Here is a 21,702-nt window from a genome sequence, read left to right as displayed (position 1 = left end):
AAGCATTTACCATAATTACCCTCCTAATCAATACAAACCACGTCATGTTACTGCTATGGGGTAACTTTGTTTACATCTATTGTCTAGAACATTATTCACGTTAGAAAATGAATTATTCTCTTGTGGAAGCACAGAAGAGTATGATGGTGTAGTGCAATGAAGAGCAGCAAGTCCCACATCTGCCATATATTTAATCCATAGTTGGATAATTTCTTATGATTTTATTCTAAGTATTTTAATTGTGACAGAATATATTTGTGCTTATTGTTACAGCAGAAATCTTTCTGCCCTAAGCTAAGCAACACTACAAGTTTGATCTTACTCTTTGATCATTACAAGAAATAATCATCCAACTAGCTTCAAAACAGTGCTCTACAATCAACATTACTGTTAAATTATATATTAAAAAGTTATTAATTAAAATATTAATTACTTTACCTGAACCCCAGCAAGCACATCAACAGCATTGCTTCAGTCTAGGTTGTTCTATATAGAATGAGAGTATTTGCTTACAGACCATGCCCTACCAGCATTCTTACTTAATGCATAACCACATCCTCCTCCTTCTTCTTCTTTCTTTTTTTTTCCTGTTTCAAAACACAGTCTGTGGGTTCTGAAGGTAAAAGAGTGTAAAGATGTGAATCCTCAGCTGTTTCCAACCAGTAGCCAATATGCAGTAGGGAGCAGTTTGTCCCTGAATCCAGGATGGGTTTTGGACTGGACTTTACCTGGTGTGAGGCAGCTTGAGAGCTTTGATAGGCTTGTGCTGGCTTCCTCCAAATTTCCAATTATTCCTTGAGCTGGAGGGGAGTGTAAGGAACTGGAGAGAAAATTGGAGTGTGGAAATCATAGGGGAGACTGCTATAGAAATAGAATTGCTTCCCCCAGGTTCTGCTCAATTTGCATACCGAAGATAAGTAGTTCACCTCTCAGAGGCTTCTGAAAGATACAGCTAACATGCACACAGCTGTTAAACTATTTAAAGGACCTGTGCCAGTTTTAGTCAGTTCAGGGTGTTTGCTTCCTAACTGCAGGTTGACAAACAAATGTTTGTTGGTGAGCAGAGTGAGGCACAGGGAGCACTAAATTAGTGTCTTATATGAGTCATGTAGTAAGCAGGACACATTTTTCTTGGAATGAGCTTTCAAGGCTTTCCTATCAATAGGGCTTTCCTAGTGGAGCCTGAGGTCTTCCTGTGCTCTGGGAGGTGTTATGCAATGTATGCCTTTTGGCAAAGTGATTGTGCTTGCAAAGAGTGAACAGCAGGAACGTGGGTGCATTCATTCAGTGCTGTCTTCAGGAGACAGTGGGCAAGGGCAGGACGTAGCCAAGGACCCAAAGCTGCTGGTCTCCTCAGCTCCTGGCCAGCTGGGGCTTGGTTATGACTGGCATCAGATGCATGTTCATGGTTACATACAGTCACATCATTTACTAAAAAAAAGAAAGTAAATTCCTTTCTGCTGTGACATTCTCATACAAAACTGGCAGAAGAGTAAAACCCTAAATAGAGGCTCATCTGTTTATGTCATATGGACACTTCATATGGATGAGTGCAAGTATTCTCTCCCTGGAACACCTCTGTCTCAAGTGTGAAACTCACTAGTGCTGAGAGCCACTCTTCTGACTTGTGGAATGCTCTTTTACCTTATGCACTACAATCCTGCTGCAACAGTATATACAGGGGGGAAAAAAGCTCAAAGTGACATTTTTCAGGTTGCCACCTGGCTTTGGAAGTCATTTGGTCTTTCTAGGGAAGTTCTACTCTTCCTGAAGAAAAAGGAGACAAGCACTACAGAACTTGTAGAAGGAAAATCAGCCATTTCTTAGTGCTTTTCTTTCTCTTACTGTCTCATCTAAAAATGAGATTTGAAGGGGGAAAAAAAAGCAGAACTCAAAGAAAGTTTGGGTAAATCGAGTAAGAAAATCACGTGGCAGAGGAAATGAAGGCAGTGTGGTTCATGTCATTTGGGAAACATTATGGAATTGGGAGGTTTCAAGGGCTTTTCAACTTCTGTCTTCTCAGAGCTGTGGGCTAGCTACGAGTCTCAGCAATGCACTGCACTGAATCTGGAGTCACAAAAGGGCATCTAAGAGTGCAACTCAAACATTAGCAGGAAACAAATGCCCTACAATTATGTGTGATCTTTGAATGAATTATTTTGTGTCACGTTGGAGCTGAAATGGAGTTGTTTCTTTAGTCCTCTCACCACAGGCATAATTCAGTTTAGACTTAGCTTAAAAGGAAAGTTTAATACTTTTTGCTCCTTCACTCCCAACACTAGGTTCATTCTTTGTGGCTCTGTGAAATTGCCGCTTAGTTATCGCTTGGTGCAGCAAAAAAAATCAGCATTTCAGCACAAATTCACCACATGTTTGCTAAACTGGCAATTTGCTTGTGATGTGTGGGTTCATCACTTGTAGGTGAGCATGTAATCTGTTGGTGTGCCTTTGGTTTAAATTAGGACAACTTTTATCTAGAGCGTGTTTAATGAGGGCAAGTAATGAATGACTCACTTCCAGATCTACAGATAGATTACTGGCTGAGAAATTAGAGCTTTTTTGCCCCCTGTCTTTGGTGACTGCTTTTGTAATTTCTCCCACCAGATGTTATACATGAATATGCTCAGCAGGAATTGTTCAGTGGGTCCTTTGTGCCCCAGCACTGCTGCTTGCTAAATGCTGAATCCCAGGGATGCAGGGGGCTGCTTGGCTCTGAGGTTTTCAATGGGAAGGAGAAAAGTCTTTTTCATTTCAGGTTTGTTTCGGGTTGTTTTCTTTATTGAACCACCAAAATGTGCTGGTTGTATGTTGTTTACCCTGCCTAGAGGCAACAATCTTATCAATCTTAGCCTTTTCGTGGTGTTCCGTTCCAGATAGCAAATGAATAGTGGCTGGAAGAATCTAAACCGAAATCCAAGTCGCTAAAAGGAAGTGCATGAGCAAAAACTTGATAACCCTCTGGCAAAGATGAGTCGGGTTTTTGTTGGCTTGGTTTGTTTTTTAGAGGTTAGTGAGTTTTCCCCAACTTTAATCCTCTAATTGCAGCAACTGCTGCTTTTGCTAAGTCAGGCAACAGCAGGCAACACTTGTCATTTACAAGGAACCAAAATCTGTTTCAGAGGAAACCTGTTCCTACAGTCAAAGAACACGTTTATTTGCATTACAGCATCATGAATTTTGCTGTTCTTTTTCAGTGCCCTACAGTTGTGGGGTTTTTGTGCAGCCACTTGTGGGTTTTTTTGCAGCAAGTGCAAGAGACTGCAATGCTGAAAACCAGGGAACCTGGCTACTGCTGTATTTTATGGGGAAGTAGTTACATTACTTCTCTTCAAGATGAGACAGACACCTTCAAAGGCAGCCCAGGACATAACAAAGAGTTCTTGGAGGGGCCAGCTATGAGCCCAAATTTGCTTTTGATTGCATTTGAGAAACTTTCCAAAGGTTTCTTAGGGTTGTATGTTGAGGGGAAAGGAACTGACCAGTCTGGTGAGCAGGCAGTTTTGTGCTAGTATGGTTGAGTGAACAGAACCATGGGAGCAATACTTCAAGGTACAGAATGTATTTATCTCTATCTGAATCAGAAATTCACCAACAGAACACTGAGATTGCAGGTTGGCATCTCCTTCATAACTTCAGAGACTCACAGTTTACAGCTAAGCAGAAATGATCTAGTTCACCATTTTGGTTTTCCAGAGCAAAAAATGCTAGTTAGACATGGCCAGTGTCAGGCAGATGACAGCGAGGACACATGTTTCGTGGCCAGTCCATCCCTCCTCTGAGACAGAAACAGACCAACTGATGTTGTTGCCAAAAGCAATTCTGACTTTGGGTGTAATCATAAGCTGTAACTTCTCTTGGGTACTCCTAGGAAGGAGCAGTCAGTGAAGCTGCTAGCTCAGCTTTAGGATATAAGAATAGGCACAGAGCTTTCTACACAAATGTGCTTTGTGGTCTGCTCTGCGAGATTTGCCAGCACACTCCACTTGTGCCAGCTGGCCAGTCAAGAGGGTTTGTGGTTGCTCAACATGGCTGGGATGGTGCTGGTGAAAAACAGACCACAGCAATGTCATCTGCCAAGATGCATGCAGTTCTTACAGGTGTTTCCATGGGGCACATACAGACTGCATCTTTTGAGGAGCCCCCTGGAAAAGGAAAAATGTGAGGCTGCTGTGTTGATCTCCTAAAGCAGAGAAAAGCTTTTGTTTCTTGAAGATGGCACTGCCAAAGGAAACGGTAGGTGTGCACAAAACTGAAGTTTCAAGCAAAACCACTGGCTAATTTCCCAGTCATCCAGTAAGAGGAATTAATGGTTAGCAGCAGTATGGATACAGGTCCAGTACCTGAGCAGGGAGGCCGTGTGGTTCTTTAGCAGCCCTCTGAGCACTCAGACTCCTGTGGCTTGTAACATCATCATATGGCAGTGAAATAGGGCAGTTCTCTGCTCTGTCTCACCACTCCAGTGGCAGTATGTGGTTATTGCACACTATTCTTTTTAGCACAGGCAATGATGAGATCAGAGAGTCATGTTGTGCTCACCCATACACACCATGTAGCATAATAACCTGATCAATGGTGTATCTAGATTTATTTCTTTCACAGAAAACCATTTTCTCCTTGGCCTTTGCATTGCATTAGGGAACTAACACATAATGGAAGTTATTTCCTTTGTATTTTCATTGTTCCAGGTATCACGTGCACACTGTTGGCCATCACCATCTTCTGTCTGAACTGATGGCAGTCAACAACCATCACTAAGTCTGGCACAGAGGGATGCCAGTGCAGAAAGCAGCAGCAGCCACACTGCATGCTTGTGCTTTGCACAGTCACTCCTATACTTTCATGCAGATGGCCCTGCACAAAGGGGTAAGAGCTGCTTCATCTGTAGGGCTTATGCAATCTCAGTGCTACAACTTTCTGAAAGACACATTTCTGTCTAACAGCTTAGACTGGAAAAGAGCTGACTTGTATAGAAACTGCATTTTTTCCCCATTTCCTTTAACTTCCTTTCCTCATCAGTCTCTTCTCAGTGTAGGGACTGACATTTCTGGAAAGGAGTAACTGCAATGGGTTAGAGTCAAATGAAAACCAGAGATTGACCCCAAGGTGACACTTTCCATACCTGAGATGTGCCCTGTTTCATTCATGTGTGTCAGCTTTGCACTCTGGGTCTTTTCCAATTTAGCTTATGAGTGGCCAAGTTGCTACTACCATTTTATTGGTTTCAGACCAGCGTGTATTCAGTTGTGCTTTAATAAGGCACATCTCAAAGCATGTCTTAAAGGATTGCAGAGAAGCAGGACCAGCTCTGGCCCCTGGCAGTATGGCCAAAATGCATGTTGCTGTCCCAGGAACAAGGCTGTTGAGATATCAATTGGTGATTGTTTCTCGTACTGGTGTTGTCTCAGCTGGACGATGGCAGTTAGCCTGCCCATGGCTCTCATGTTGGCTTAGCTTGATTTTCCTTGAGATCTGTGCAGGCTATAGCATGAATTGCTCCATTAAGCTCAATTGGCAGGGTGAGCTTGTTGGTGCAGACTCTCCAGCCTGTGTCACATCATCCTGGCACTTTGAGGGTACAACAATCATTGTCAGCCTTGCTGCTGCCATACAAGTGTCCTAACAGGTATCAGAGCTTAATCTCTAAGTAACTTAAGGTGAAGATGCAGTGAGGGCTGCTGAGAAATAGAAAGCACCCAGGAAGAGCTAGTCAGGCACACAGAAACGGAAAACAAGTTTACTAAGGTGTGTACCGGGATCCCTGCATTCACTTCAGTGACAGATTTGAGCAGTTGCTGGTGCTGCCAGAGGAAAAACTGCCCCAACAGTGCCATCTGCTGGGTGTGCAGGAGTTGGACAAGCGGCATCAGGGTGGAACCTGACTTTTCCTTTGTGTGATGTTCTCTCTCCCCATATGTCTCTTTGTAAAAACACGGTCCTTGCGAAGTGGAACTGGGCAAATTTCCTTATTTATTCCAGTGCAGAAGGGATCTCAGCCTCCAAGAGTATTGGCTGTTGTTGAATCTGCTATCTGAAGGGAAGAGCGATGGAGGTCAGTTAAATCAGCTCTAGCTTGTTTCTTCTCTGCATGTAGGTTATATGCCTTTGCATGTGGTTAGTATTTAAAATGAAACTCTGGGTTTCTTGGTCTCAGAGTCTTGGATGCTGCAGAAGGAGGAGCAAGGTGGGGATGCTGCAATGTGCTGCCAGCCCCACTGGGAATTCACCCTCCTCTGGGAGCAGAGGGACTGTGGTATTAGAGCCTGATAGTAGGTAGATACTTATTTCCCTTGGATGAGTAATGTTCTACTAGCTCAGGCAATACAGTTGTCATTGTTCTAGTTGCTTGCCATAGCCAATTATCTTTACACACAAGTTGGAGTGAATGAATTACTCTAGAAACTAGACTGCACCTCATTTGAGTGTAATTGTGTAGTCCAGCATGCTGGCAGAGGTGGGTGGTGTGATTGTATGTCTGTCCTGTGGTTGACCAGGATGCTCTGCACTTTAGAAATGGACTTTTTTTTACTTTGCTTCCAGACTGAGGTGTGTTGGCCTCTGCTAGGCATCAAGGCCAGACACCAGTGTGGTAGCTCTGAGGAATGAGGAATAACCAAAGCCTAAGGGCCATCTCCCTGCTTTAAAGAGATCCCTAGAGATGCCTTCAGCTAGTGAGGGACTTGCAGCCCACTGCAGTTGGATCACAGGTCAGGCCTTGCCACTCTGCCAGAATGGGTGCTGGAGATTTTCTCAGGGTCAGCCCCTCTGCTCCCAAGGCGTGAAGCTGCAGCTGCAGCGCTACCAGATGGAGCCTCAGAGCTCAGGGCCTCCTCAGATGCTGAGCAGCAGAGGGCAGTTTTGGGCTGGAGGATGTATTAATCAGTCACTACTTAAAGGGAAAGGCACAACTTGGTTACCACTTCAGCCCTGACAGAATTATCCAGTGGGGTGAGACAGAAGCCTCCCTACAAGCCCCAGGGTGCCCCACCGTGACACTACTCTGCAGTGCATATCTTTCCCCATTTTTTAACAAAAAATCCTTAAATGAAGGTTAATTTAAAACCAAACTCTATTGCCTCTCAGCTTTGGCATTCTGAAGCACAGCAGCAATATTGCTTGTGTTTGCACAGCTCACAGCATGTAGAGGACCTGCCATGTCTGTCCAAGCCCACACAGTGGCAGGCAACACCAACTAAAGCATAACCATAAAACCCCAAAACATAACCAACACAAACCAACACAGAGTGGTACAAAGATGAAGAGCACAACCAGCCCTTTAAGACCACCTCCCCTCTTCCCGGGCTCAGAGCTCTGATCCCGGTGTCTTTATCTCTTCCCTGGCTGAACAGCTCAGGGGGGCAGCGAATGGGGGTTTCAGTCAGTCTGTTCCTGATGGTTTCTGCCATTTGTCTCTCCTCAAGGCAGGCAAGCTCTGCACCAGCCCTCCCTGCATGTCCGTGGGGTACCTCACACAGCGGCAGCCCTGCACAGGCTGCTCTGATGTGCGTTCATCCCAATAGAGTCCTTTCTCCAATAGACATATTTGGATCATTGCATCTTGGCTTTATGTTCAGAATGTCTTGCACCCATGTTTCTTTGTCACAGCAACATAAGGCATAAAGGCAGTTTCCAGCTGCAGCAGGATCTTGGGGCAGGATGGGCATGGGAAGAAGATCTGGGGTAGGGGGTTCCCATGCCAGAGTCTGGAAGAGAAAGAGGAGGTAAATGTGCATTTTTGGGAGCCAAGGGAGGATATTTCTTGCATCACAAATGGGCCTCAAAGATTCCTAGAGTTCCACTGTACATCTCTCCATGGAAGAGAGGGTTGTGAGGTGCTGCCAGTGCAGATCCAGAACCTTGCAACAGGAGAGGGCAGGCCAGGCCCTGCCTTGGGGATGGGGCTTGCAAACCAGCACCATCAGTGCCAAGAAGTGATGGGGCACAGAAGGGCTCTTCTGTTGCAGTGGTGTATCCTGCACCAGGAAGATGCATGTTCCTGTTGCTTTTCTCACACCAACAGAAACCTTTGCAGCATTGGGGCACTCACTAGCGATATAGGGGAGGATTTAAGTGCATGACAAGAGTTCCTGTGATTTCCGTCTTCTGTACACCCCAACTAATGTGCTGTGCCTCTGTGCAGATAGAAACTGAACAAACTTGGCCAAGCACAAAAGTGACACACACTCTTTAGCACCTGGCTTACACAGCCCTGTCTGAAAGCAGAGGAGCAGTTCCTCCTTCAGTCACTCTTACCAAAATAATAAAACTTGTTTAAAGCTGAATGGGGAACTATTTCAAAAGAAACTAGAGTAAGATGTGAGGGATTTGTGGCTTTATGAGGAGGCAGAAAAGGTTGAAATACAACAGTGGAGGCCTTTTCTCTTGTTTTTTAACCCCAGTGGGGGATGCTGCCTGGTGGGATCCCTGTACCAGCCACGTTGTGGGATCCACTTCCCATTCACTAGGGAAAGGCAGTGAGTGTTCAGGGAGGTAGTTGCTGGGATGATTCTGCTCTGGGCAGCCCAGCAAGATGTGGGCAGCTGGATGTGGGGAAGTGCATTGCCTCCATGAGCACTATTTGACAGGGCCTCCATTTCCTAGATTGTGCTTCACCTAGCAGGGAAACCAGTCAGACATCTGCCTCTACTGAGATCTCCCTTCTGGGACTGAAGAAGCTCTGGAGTCCCTGATGTGAGAGATAAGAACAGAAGAATCTCAAAAAACCTCCAAAACAAAACAACCTAAAGATGCCCAACTAGGACAGTGCTATGTGCTTGCTTCCAGAGCTGGGACTGCTGCAGACCACCAACCCTCCAGAACACGGGATGAGATCCCTGCTTGCTGCTCTCTGCCTACTGAATATATCACCTGCGCTTCCCAAAGGGACAAACTCCATCATTTGGGTCCAGCCAGCTGGAAAAAGAGAAGAATTCCAGGTATGTTATTGAAGCCAGGTGTGTCTTTTATCATTGCACAGGTTATGGCATGTTGGGAATTTTTCAGAGTTCCTTTTCTTTAAAAACAAAACCAAACCAAATCCCTCCCCCCTCTCTAAAAGTGCTACAACACTGAATATGGCTGTCTCACTTGAGATGAGAGCATTTGGGTGCAGGGTGGCACTGTGACTGGCTGCCTGGCAGCAGGACTAGGAGCCAGTCCCTAAGGACATATTAATAGCCACTCAAGTCTGATATGGTTGGTGCCCAGAATATAAAAGGAAGCCATCTCAAAGTGATAAAATAAAGGATTTAATTCAGTTGCCATTGGGAAGGCAAGGAAAAAGGAGCATTAAAAGATCTGATTGATCATTCAATTATAGCTTAAACAAGAATCTCTTTCTTCCTGCCATAAGATCACTCCTGACCTCCTTCTGCCTGCACTGCCCTGACCTGCCCACAGTGGTTGGTTGACTATTGCTGCCTCTCTGCTGCAAAACCAGATTAGATCCTGCAGTCCTCTTCCTTCCGCTGCCTAGGGCTCTTCTCAGAAGTAATTACTGAATAACCTTTGTGACAGGCAGATGTGTAAATATGTTAATTGAAGCAGGTCATGAAACATCCGTAGCAGCACAGAGGAGCTGTGACAGCACAATGGGGTGCGTGTGGTGGTATCCTGCTCTTCTCAAATGTAGCTCCTCTGTGGTGTAGACATGACACAGAGTCTCTCTGCTGGGGCACGGGTTAAAGTTCATCCTTTGGTCCTTGGTTAGCACAATGTGACTTTTGTTGGAAACATGATGTTATTGGAGCCCATTTTTAAACAGCAACACAGGGCAAGGTTTAAACAAGTAACTGCTGGCTGTGTGTCACAGGTTTGTGTGAATCTGCTTTTTTACTTGGTAACATGGGGAGGGGGCTGCAGTGCTGGTCCCAGTAAGCAGTTAAAGAATCGCAGCATGGTAGGGGTTGGAAGGGACCTTTAGAGATGATCTAGTCCAACCCCCCTGCAGAAGCAGGGTCACCTAGATCAGGTCACATGAGAACGTGTCCAGGCGGGTCTTGAAGAGCTCCAAGGAAGGAGCCTCCACACCCTCCCTGGGCAGCCTGTGCCAGGGCTCCCTCACTCAAACACTGAAACAGTTTCTTCTTATGTTTAAGTGGAACTTTTTATGTTCCAGCTTCATCCCATCACCCCTTGTCCTGTTGCTAGATACCATAGAAAAAGGGATGTCCCAACCTCCTGACATCCACCATTTAGATATTTGTAAATATGAATGAGATCTCCCCTCAGTCTCCTCTTCTTCAGACTAAACAGCCCCAGTTCCCGCAGCCTTTCTTCGTATGAAAGATGTTCCAGTCCCCTGATCATCTTGGTGGCCCTGTGCTGGCCTCTCTCCAGCAGTTCCCTGTCCCTCTTGAGCTGAGGAGCCCAGAACTGGACACAGGACTCCAGATGAGGCCCCACCAGGGCAGAGTAGATGGGGAGCAGAACCTCCCTTGACCTGCTGCCCACACTCTCCTTGATGCATCCCAGGATGACATTGACCTTCTTGCCCACGAGGGCACATTGCTGGCTCATGGTTAGTTTATTATCAACCAGCACTCCCAGGTCTCTCTCTGCAGAGCTGCTCTCCAGCAGGTCAATCCCCAGCCTGTCCTGGTGCATGGGGTTGTTCCTTCCCAGCTGCAGGACTCTGCACTTGTCCTTGTTGAACCTCATGAGGTTCCTCCCTGACCAGATCCCACTGAATGGCAGCACAGCCTCTGGGTAATCAGCCAGTGCTCCTAGTTTGGTGTCATCAGGGAACTCTGTGCCCTCATCCAGGTGGTTGATGAAGATGTTGAACAAGACTGGCCCCAGAACTCATCCCTGTGGAACTCCAGTGGCCACAGGCCTCCAACTCGACTCTGTGCCATTGATCCCCACCCTCTGAGCTCTGTCATTCAGCAGCTCTCCATCCACCTCACTGTCCACTCATCCCAGCCACACTGCCTGAGCTTTCTGATGAGGATGTTATGGGAGACAGTGCCAAAAGCCTTGCTGAAGTCAAGGTAGATGACTTCCACTGCTATCCCCTCACCCAGCCAGCCAGTTATGCACTCATAGAAGGCATCAGGTTGGTCAAACAGGATTTCCCCTTGGTGAATCCATGTTGACTCCCCGATAACCATCTTTTCCTTCATATGTTTAGTGATAACATTCAGGATGAGATGTTCCATCACTTTTCCAGGGATGGAGGTGAGACTGACCAGCCTGTAGTTCCCTGGGTCGTTCTTCCTGCCCTTTTTGCAGACTGGCATGACATTGGCCTTGCTCCAGTCCTCAGGCACCTTACCTGTCCTCCATGATTGTTCAAAAATGATGGAGAGAGGCTTAGCAATCACATCAGCAGCTCCCTCAGCACTCTAGGGTGCATCTCATCAGGACCTATTGACTTATGAGCCTTAAGCTTGGCCAACAAGTCTTTAACCTTCCACCCAGGGCAAGTCCTCTGCTGTCCTGGCCATCCTGTTATCCTTGCTGGACTGGGCTTTCCGAGGGTCAGCCTTGGCCATAAAGACTGAAGCAAAGAAGCCATTCAGTACTTCAGCCTCAGACACCAGGGCACCCTCAGCGTTTAGCAGCAGGCCCACATTACCCCTCGTCTTCCTTCTGCTGCTGATGTACTTGAAAATACCTGATTGCTGTCCTTAACATCCCTGGCTACATTTAATTCTAGAAGGGCTCTAGCCTTGCTACTTGCACCCCCGCAGGCCCTGGCAATGTTCCTGTACTCTTCCCAAGAAGCCAGCCCCTGTTTCCACCTCTCATAGATGGCTGCTTTCTGCCTGAGTTGTCCCAGCAGATCCTTGTTCCTCCATGGAGGCCTCCTACCTCCTTTTCCTCCTTTCTTGTGCGTTGGGACACACTGATCCTGGGTTTGGAGGAAGTGGTGCTTGAAGACTGACCAGCTCTCTTGGGCACTTCTGTCTTCTAGAATCATATCCCATGAGATCCATCCAAGTAGATCTTTGAAGAGGCCAAAGTCAGCTCACGTGAAATCCAGGGTCATGGTCCTTGCTTTTGTGTCCTGCCTCGTGCACACAGGATCTTGAGCTCTACCATCTCATGGTCACTGCAGCCAAGATGGCCTCCAACCTTCACGTCCCCAACGTGGGACCAGGCGGACCTCACAGTCAGAGAAGAAAGGAAGGAGGAGCGCCAGACTGGAGATCCCTCTGCAACCCATGATGAGAGCACAAGCTGTGCCCTTGCAACCCATGGAGGGCAATGGTAGGACTGAGTCACCTGCAGCTCCAGGTGAGTGTGCCTGGGATGGGCAAGAGACTGTGTGAGGAGGCGGCCATGGCACAGGCCGCGCTGGAGCCTGCGGGCCCCAGAGGCCCACACAGCTGCAGCCCTTGGGATGAACACACGGCAGAGCGGCCTGTGCAGGGCTGCGTGAGGGATCCTCGCTGGAGCTGGGAGCCCACCTGCCCTGAGGAGAGACAACTGCCAGGAGCCATCAGGAAAGGACTGACTGAAACCCCCATTCCCTGCCCCGTGAGCCGTTTGGGAAGAAGGAGGTAAGGACACCAGGATCAGGGCTCTGAGTCCGAGAGGAGGGGACGGGTGGGGAGAAGGTGGTCTTAAAGGGCTGGTTGTGCTCTTCATCATGGTACCACTCTGTGTTTTCTGGTTGTTAGGTTTTGGAGGGTTATGGTTTTGGATGGTGGAGGATTAAATTAACTTCTGTTTTCTTTCCCAAGCTGGGTAGACTTGTCTGTTTTGACTGTAAGAGGCAATTGAGCCCTCCCTGTCCTTAGGGCATTCCCAAGGCCCTTGGTACTTAGGGCTGATTGTGGTTCTTTGTTCCCAAATGGACCTAAACCAAGACAATATGGCACAGACAAGCTCAAGAGACTTGTTCTTGCAGTTTTGATACTGATATTTTGATATCCAACTTGACAAATCTGTGCCAACTGTTTACAGAATCAAAGCAGGGAGCTTGGCTTGAAAGCCAAGATTCAGAAAGGCTGAAGTGTGAAGTGTTCATCTCTGTAGAAAAATGTCCACAGACACAAGTGGAACAGGAGTTTTGAAGTTAGCAAAGCTGCTGTCAGACTGCTACCAGGGTTTCTGATGGACAGAGTTGCAAGCACTGCAGTCTTTTAGCATCTTGTTCATTGAGGTGTCAGACGGTGTCCCTGGCTGGTGCCTGCAGTGCCCATTCAGGACAGCTCATCTTGTTGGAGTGACTTATTATTGTTTCTGAGCCTTAAGAAACTGAGAGACATAGGAATGCTTCTATCTCAAGCTAACAATTATGAGCCACCCCGATTTTCACTTCCCCAGAAGTGCCCTCTTTTTCTGTCTTTGATGAAAGCACCTTTGAAGTATGTCATAGGTTTTGGTGACAGCTTTCACACTTTCCCGCCCTACCTGACATTCAGCTGAACTCTCATTTCTCGGTCAGCTGCTCTGGTTCAGTACTTGGCAGTGGGGTTCATTTAAAATGTGACAGCAACAGCAAACGGAAAACCCCAAGCAAGAAAACTGGTGTCAGACGTTAATAGACCTCTGTGAGCAACAACATGAAAGTTAGAGGAAGGTCTGAATGTGTTCCACCTGCGCAGCCACCTCCAGCATGCTGCAGCAGCTCCACTCCTGCTTTCAAGTGATCTTTCTTTGTAGAAAGTCCATTCAGTGATTGTGAAGGGTATTACATTGGCTGAGTCCAGCTCTGTCATCAGTTCATAGAATTACAATTATTATAATGTAGGTTATGCCAGTGCAAGATATTTGTGTTTCCCTGTATATGGCAGCTGCTGGGAGGGCAGTATGGCCTGATGTGAGCATCCATGGTGTGAGATACCTGCCTCAGCCAGCCTGAGGTATAACCCTCCTCACACCTGTACCCTCATCATGTGGAAAACATGAGGTTTATGTCATCCATATCTGACTCCAGGGAAATCTGGGATGTCTAAGAGCAGGTATTTGAAAGCTCGATAGATGTGATGAGGTTTTTGCAGCAAGATCAAAGCAAGCCAGGCAGAGCCTTCTCCACCTGCATAGTTATAGTCTGTCTGTGCCATGGAGTGGTTGCTGTCTGCCTTCCAGGCAGTGGTGGAAGAATTGGTATCTTTCTGGCAAGTGATAAAATCCCCCTTGTCTCCTGGAGGCTGCTGAGCCCACCAGAAATGTCTGCTACTGTAGATTGCTGCTGCCTCCTCAATGCTTGATTCATCCCTTAGCTCTTCACTATATGTTGATGGAGAGCTTGACCAAATGGGTCCAAGAAGATGTGTCCCAGAGGACATTCCTTCCAATAATCAGTTAAAATGCTCCAAGTGGAAAAGGAAAAGAGTAAACAGAACGGCATAATTCAGTTTTCTAGCTAGGGGGCCACAGGGGCTTTCTTGCTCCTTGTACCACATATTTTAGCCCCAGCATGTCTGAATCCCTAACTGCACTGTAGTTGGGGAAGAATGGAGCTTTTGGCCCTCTTTTCTGAGAGTAAGCCATGCTGTCCTGCCTCTTTGCCCTCATTAACCAGCTGCTCCTGGGCAGTGATTAGGAGTAGTGGTGGTCCTGTTCAGAACTACTGTGGAAGACAGTTTTGGCAGTGAACACCGTCCCTGCACTCCCTGCCATCTTGCACTGACAACAACCCAACCAACACAACCCACAGCCCCTCTGAGGTTCCCTCCTTCTCCAAAACTCATTAAGCACCTGGGCACTCACTGGAGTACAGAGGCTTTCTGTGGTGAGGTAGTTTGGCCATCTTTGGCCAAGTTTCATGGTACGTGTTTCTGGGTGAATGGCCGCTACAGGAAAGGGCGTTACGCAAAGCAAGGTATCTGAGCAGAATCTGCTCGGAAATGCTTTGTTTGCAGACAGCTTTGTATCTCCTCCACCCATTTAATTAGTGGTTACTGAAGGAGTATTTTTTTTCCTGCGCATCTAAAATAGCTGGTTGGTTTGTGCAGAGCTTCTGCCTCTAAAGAGCTTGTACACATGTTGATGAGATTGGAGATTGTAGGAAAAACACGCTGGCAATCATTTAATCTCTCAAATCACTGTACTCCCAGCACATCCTGAGGAAGAAATCTTCAAAGTATGTTTAGCCTTATTGGGGAACAGTCCATCACATTAAGTCACAAAGGCGTTTGTGTTACTGCAACGATGCAGGAGGCCCATCAGCACACGGGGCTGCGTGAGGCAGAGAGCGAGCCCCACTGCTGGGCTTAGCAGCCTGAAATCACTGCCATGGCCATGCTGCAGCTTGGGCTGATCTAGGAGGAGATGCCCATCTCTTCATGCATGGTGCCACTTATTGCTGCTTTGATCTTTTAAAAGAAAATATAGGGGTAGAAAATGGGAGAAGCGAACTTCCATAAAAGGTCTTTTTTTGCAGCTAGATCCTCTCCTACTCCCCCTCCCCATTGTGCAGTGAGTGGAGGCGAGATCTCGCTTTCAGATTTTGGTGATGACAGAGCAGATATCCCCATTGCCACCTGAATGTCTGGCACGTGTGGTGAGAAGTCTACACCTCCTTGGGAAGCTGTCAGGGCTTCGCTGCTGTCCTGGGCAGGTGGTGTGGGCCTTGCTGGGCAGAAGCACAGCATCTGCCTGGGTGGACAGAGGGCTCTACTGAACAATTGTCTGCAGCAGAGCAACATCCCAAGGGGTTTCCTCCTTTTAGCGTGTGCCTTGAGTAGGAGATGTGAAGGCTGAAGTGAGTGTGGGAGCTGTAAGAGGGCTTAGGTGGCAGCAGGGTTTGGCCAGACATGCAGGCAGATGGAAGCCTGTTCTAGGAGGCATGAGTGGAGGTGTGTGCCTGGCATGTCTCAACCAGGGGCATGTGGCCCAGAGCTAGTTAGCAGTTTTACCTACTTGGCTGTTTGTGGGCAAGTGCATTGTAGGGTGGCATGTGCCATTCTGCCTTTGAAGAGCCCACTCTCCGTTGCAGCTCACATCTGCTGCCGCTTGCTTGGACAGCGGGGACATGAGCTGTCCCTCCCTCAGGTCCTGTACCACCCAGTCTCCCACCTTTTCAGTTAAACTCATTAACAGACTCTGTGACAGTAACACCACTTTATTTATGTTGGTTTCCTTGGAATAGTTGCTGCCTCTTTCTTTAGATAGTCCTTTACATTATAAGGTTGAATAGATCTTTAATACAATGCCATTTTGACTCAAACACTTTTGACATATTTTTTTTTCCCCAGTACAAGCAATTGTGATTTCTTCTGGCCTCATTGCAATTGATGATGGTTTTGTAGCTGTTATGTACCACCAATGGTGCTATAAAGCTGTCTAAAGCAGGCTAAATCTGCCTCTGCACCAATGATTGTGTATTATTACCAACTAAAGAGCAAAATGTCTGTAACTTATAAAAATGTCCCTTTTTTCTGCAGCAGTTTCATTTTGACTCTTTTTTTCTTTTTGATATTTGGAATAACCTCTCTTTCTTTGTCACACCTACAGCTGCATGAAAACTGATCCAAAGTGGGGGCAAGGGACAAAAAACCCCCCAGTTTATCACTGGGTGAATTTGTTTTGGTTTTTCTGGGAAAATGAAAGACTGTTTTTGCAGAAGAAACTAACTCTTAACTCAAATTTGCCTAAGACGGAAAATTATCAGTTGCAAACTAGATCATTACATCAGGGTCTGGACTGATGTGGTTATCTGAATCAGGGCTAATTTTCATGTGCCTGAATACTTCCCATCAGCAGAAAGTCCCTCCATCCCACTCACACAAAAAACAAGGGTGACATCGTGCTTTTGAGCCCCAGTTGAACGTAACAAGCATAAGACGTGCTGCGTGTGTTTTGCACTAGTTTGTTCTGCGCGGGAGCTGAATTTCAGCCTCTTCGCTGGCTTCAGATTTGGACTTTGCTAGCTTAGGAGATGCTTCCTTAAATTCCTTGTTGACAAAATAGTAACAAATAGCATCCAGGCAGCAGTTTGTGTTTGCAAGGACTGAGGCGAGGTGAACAAAGTTATTAACCCTCTGTATTGCAGAGCAGTTGGAGCTGATGGAGTCCATTATAAAGCGAACGAGATGCCCGACGTAAAGAGGTAAAAAGCATATGATGAACACAGCCAAGTTTGCAGACACAATGTAGACAGCCTTCCTGATTAACTTTTCCTTGTGACAGTCCTCACTCTTCTTTCTCATGAGTTCTGCAATGACTTGTATGGAGCAGTAGCTCAAGATGATCAACGGTATGAAAAACCCTACGATGATGGCACACAGCGTGATCACCGAGGGCTTAACGGAAGACTTTTCAAAGCAGAATTCATCTTTTCTCCGGTCCTCCAATTTCTTAATGAGGGACATCACACAGATGATGACTATCCAAAGAAATCCAGAGGCAAAAGCTGCCTTTAGTGGTGATCTCAGCACTTTGGCTTTCAAAGGGTACTTGATGGCAAGGTACCTATCAGCTGCTACCACGGTGACAATACTGATACTCATTAAGCGGTTTATGAAGTAGCCGCCTTCCAGAGCCAGGCACCATCTACTTACCTTCAGCTGATGGAACTGGGATAAAGTTTTAAAAGGCAAAGTAAAGAGCAGCAAACAGTCAGCCATGGCCAAGTTGACCATGTATACTCTGGTTTCTGTCCATTTGGGGAGTTTGCAGCAGAACACCCACAGTGCTAACATATTCAGCAAAATGCCCAAAAGCAAAATTGGGATGTAAACACACAGCTGGACAAGTGGAAAGCTTTCATAGGCTGTGATACTGCAGCTGCTGAGGTTCATTTTGGGGATATTAGGAGGCACAGTACCTGTAAAAGCAAATTAAACGTTTTAGAAGCTAGACTCGGTTGAATCGGTGACTAATTCAGATAGTTCAGGGCTTTACCAACAGTGAAAACCAGACCATGGAGATGACTCTGTAGAGCAAAGCTGGCTGTAGGGTACCTAGTGGGAAGAGGAGGGAGAGGGACACAAGCCTGAGAAGTTGTGGAGGAGAGAAAAGCATAAGTTTTCATCTAGCCTCGTGCAGGGAAGTCTGCTTGTTTAGGGCAGTGGGGAAAAATGCTCAGGCCTGTGTTTTGGGCCAGACTCAGATGAAGCAGCAGCAGATATACTGTACCTAGGAGTTATGTGAGCTGTTACAGCCATCTGATAATGAAAAAGAGGTGCCTAAACCCAGTTCTCATCCTTTCCTTTGTAGCAGCGCTCAGAAGAAGCCTGCCAGCGTCTTCACAGCTCAAAATGCCCCAGGAGATGTGCAGCTAACGGAGAGCTGTCCTATCCTGCAGTCCTGAGCTGTCTCTGCATCACTTATCATCAGTGAAAAGAGTAATTATAAGTTCATCTAATTACTTTTAGCTGCCATTGAATCCTGTATGCAGTGGTAGCATTAATGGTCTATTAGAATTGTGGCAGATTGCTCTAATGCTTCAGAGACGAAGACCAACTTTTGTTATCCTTGAAAGGCAGCATGTAGACCCCAGTACTCTTATTCTAAGACAAAAAAGCCCCACCAATGCCATGCCAAGAAATGGAGATCATCTGCCACGTGAAACGGAGACAAAAGCTGTACCTGGTCCAGCCGGTGGTATTATCACCTGGATCTAAGGGCAATATCGCTGTTTGCTTACCTGCTTCGGAGGAGTTAACAGAGGAGCATGTTCCAGGTGCAACTGTTCACAGACAGAAAAGACCTGGGAGGTCTGACATGTCTCTGACTTTCCTTACAAGGGGCACATGGTTCTATGAGTGTGGGTTGACTGCACTCAAAAGCATCCTGAGCGAGCAAACCCTGAGGTACTGCTGCAGCATCTACGTGCTCTCAGCTTGCTTTGAAAACCAAGCTACTGATGAATCATGACAGGAGACCTCTTGGGAAGTGAAGGAATGTGCTACAGTTAATTCCTGCAGCAGCTCTTTGGACATGAGGACTGAGTTATGAGCTCAGAAGATAAAGGTTAGATAACAGACCACGGGGAGCTGTAACAAAAGCTGAGACAGCTCTTAATCATCCAAAATATGTCTGATGTGGCCAGTATCAAAATGAGCCTTTGGAAATACACAGGCTCTGGCCTCCTCTGTTTCTCCACCACCATTTTGGTGTCCCACCATGACTAGGAAAAGGCAGTGCCTTGCAGAGCTCAAGTAACCAGGTTAACAAATAGGCAGGAGGAATTACCTGCTCACTCACTGTCCTTGGAGAATGATCCTCCTGGCCAGCGGTGGGGCGACGTGGAGGCTCCTTTGCACCAGCCAAGTGTCCTGGGATGACCATTTGCCGATGGCTGTGACAGCAGCAACGCTGGTGGAGGAAGCACCCCCGCCCCTCCTCGGTGCATTTCACTGGGGTTGAGCTTCCTCTGTCGCCACTGGCGAGGCTTGTACCACCCCTTGTTGACTGAGAAGCCTGCAACAGCCCTGCAGTGAAGTGAAATGCTTGGTTGCTGTGCAGCCGAGCAGCAGATTCTCCAGCAATGGAATGGGTTTGGGTTGCCTTTGATTTCCTTTCCAGTGCCTGAAGTCTCACTGGGCAATGCTCCTTGACTTTCCTCACCCAACAAGCTGTTCACATTTCTTGGAAGGAGACCCATTTCCTTGGAGGATCCAGAGGTCTTCTCTCTGCCTTCTGGGCTGTCCCACTTCTGAGTCTCAGGTCAGAGCAGCTCTGACAGGCCTCCTGCCCCACTCACAGAGCTGTTGGAGAGGTGCAGGCTGCTGACAGTTTTGTGATTAGTATAACTGTGTTTCACTGTGAATCATGGTAATCCTCTCACCTTCCATAGTTCTCATCAGCCAGCAATCGTGAGCAAATGTGGCACTGTGACCCTGTGACCCACTGGCTTTGTGACTGCTCTGTGATTGCAGACTCCTGCTGGCCTGGGGCTCCACCTGGAGCTATTTACAAGAAGAGCTCAGACAAGTTGGTCAACAAGCTCAAAAGTCCTGTAGTTAGTACCTTGAACTGCTGTCTTGGGCAAACACATTTCTCCTTCCTGCTTTCCAGCTCATGCTCCAGCAGCTTCAGGAGTATTTCTGCATTGTCTGTCCATTACAGATTAGCCTTTGGAATGAAGTCCTTGCCAGCGTGTAGTCAGCATAGAGCTTAGTTCAAATACTTCTGAGTTTCCAGGGACTGCTTTCACTTTTCTTGTGGCTGCTTTTTGGTGGATGATCAAAAGTAGTTACTGACCTATTAGTATGCCCAGCTTGTTGACCCTTAACTACCATCCTTTTCATGTCCTTGTTAGTATTTAGTTTTTTAAATCATCCAGCTCCTGGGTTTCAGCGCTGTACAGAAAGCACTTCACTTTGAATCATCTGCAAGTGTTGTCCTCACTCAAATTGTTTATGTCAAGGCAATCATTGCTGATATTAGCCATGAACAGCCAAAGTCAAGCATGGAAGGAGCTTAACTCATAGCAGCTCTCCAGCATGATGCTTCCCATCCATAGCTTGGTGCTGTCATCACTAGATGAAGGTGATGTCTCCCATTAGCCCAGTGAGGCTTCAAAGGAGGGACAAACCACATCTCCTGGCACAAAGCAACTGGCTGTGATCTGTGGATTCACTAGGATATGTCAGATAAACTCAACATGTGCTTCTAATGGGCAAAGCTAGAAGGAAGTGTAATCTGTGGAGAACTTACATGTCCCCTGATTTGTCTCTTGGATCAGGAACTTCTTGCTTCTTTTTCCACCTTGGCTCTCCATTAGCTACTTGCTGTGTTCTTGCAGCTGGTTATGGTCCCCTTCTTCCACCCAGCTGAAGCCCATTTTTTCACCTCTGTCATGGACCAATGATGCTCAGTTGGAATTATCTCCTGCCTCTGCAGTTCTCAGCCTGTCTCAGCCCCATGAGTGCCGTCACCATACAGTGCAGCACAGGTGACACTCCTGCTGTTTGCTCACTTCCTTGCTGGCAGCTCTCTGGCAGCATAGTCCAGGGGCTGCACTGCTGAGTCCCAAGGCCCATACAAAATGCTCCAAAGGACCTTCTACTGCCAACACTGGCTACCACAGTTTGGCTGGAAAACTGGTTTTCTTAGTGAAGTGCTGCAAAACACCTCTGTAAAGTGAAGAACCACTTGGCTTTTGCCTTTCCATTTATTCCTTCCCATTTCATGTTATTCAGATGTGTTGTGAAACTGCAGATTTTTCAGATCTGAGCATAGTGGAGCTGTTACTGGCTAGAATCTTAACTTCCCCCTTCCTAGAGAAGGGACTGTGTTTGGTGCCCCTGTGGGGGTGGATGGGCTGTATTTGGACTGCCCTCTGAGGCTATTTTGTCTGACTTTTATTTAAAAGCCTTGATGCTGGTGTGAGATTTCATGTGCCAGTTCCTTTAAAATTCTGGACTTGTGAGGTTTTTCATCCTTACTGAAAGCTGTGATGAAGTAATCAGGTGGTTTTCAGGACATATCTGAATAATTTTGTTGTTGTTATCAGTACCAGTACTGGATGATCTCACTTCTTTACTTGTAATTTGTAGGTAGCTTGTCATATCTAAGGGAAGAATTTGCTAAGACTCATTTTATCTTTACACTTCTTGATCTCTTCTGTTTTGCACAATCATTTTTCCTTCCCTTGTAAGCTCTGCCTTATGCCTTCCTTGAAGCTGTTTCCCAGCCCTTCTCGTAAGGTTTTCCTCTGCTCCTGGTACAGGTTGCTAGCAATACAAGACAGGTCAGGTTTGATGGGCTCCTGCCTGTTTTTCCTTCCAGAGAAGATCTCAGTCTCAGATGCAGATACATCACAGTGAGACAAGGTCCCTGGTGAGGTGAGAGGTGCTGGTC

At 46.8% G+C, this 21,702-nt stretch overlaps 1 protein-coding gene across 1 annotated transcript; it reads right to left on the bottom strand.

The window, feature by feature from the left end:
- Positions 1-16,029: 16,029 nt before the first annotated feature.
- Positions 16,030-19,213, bottom strand: LOC104549435 (G-protein coupled receptor 35). Its single transcript, XM_010206551.2, has 2 exons — positions 19,090-19,213; positions 16,030-17,719 (listed from the first exon to the last, which is right to left on the bottom strand). Exon 2 carries the CDS (start codon positions 17,691-17,693, stop codon positions 16,758-16,760), a length of 936 nt encoding a protein of 311 aa, XP_010204853.2. The 5' UTR covers positions 17,694-17,719; positions 19,090-19,213; the 3' UTR covers positions 16,030-16,757.
- Between the last annotated feature and the right edge of the window lie 2,489 nt (positions 19,214-21,702).

Source organism: Colius striatus, chromosome 12, assembly GCF_028858725.1.
Source record: "Colius striatus isolate bColStr4 chromosome 12, bColStr4.1.hap1, whole genome shotgun sequence".
NCBI lineage: Eukaryota > Metazoa > Chordata > Aves > Coliiformes > Coliidae > Colius > Colius striatus.
This window is presented reverse-complemented; position numbering and strand designations above follow the sequence as displayed.

Excerpts from the sequence above, each read along its gene's own strand:
- LOC104549435 (XM_010206551.2), bottom strand. The coding sequence starts at position 17,693 with ATGAACCTCAGCAGCTGCAGTATCACAGCCTATGAAAGCTTTCCACTT.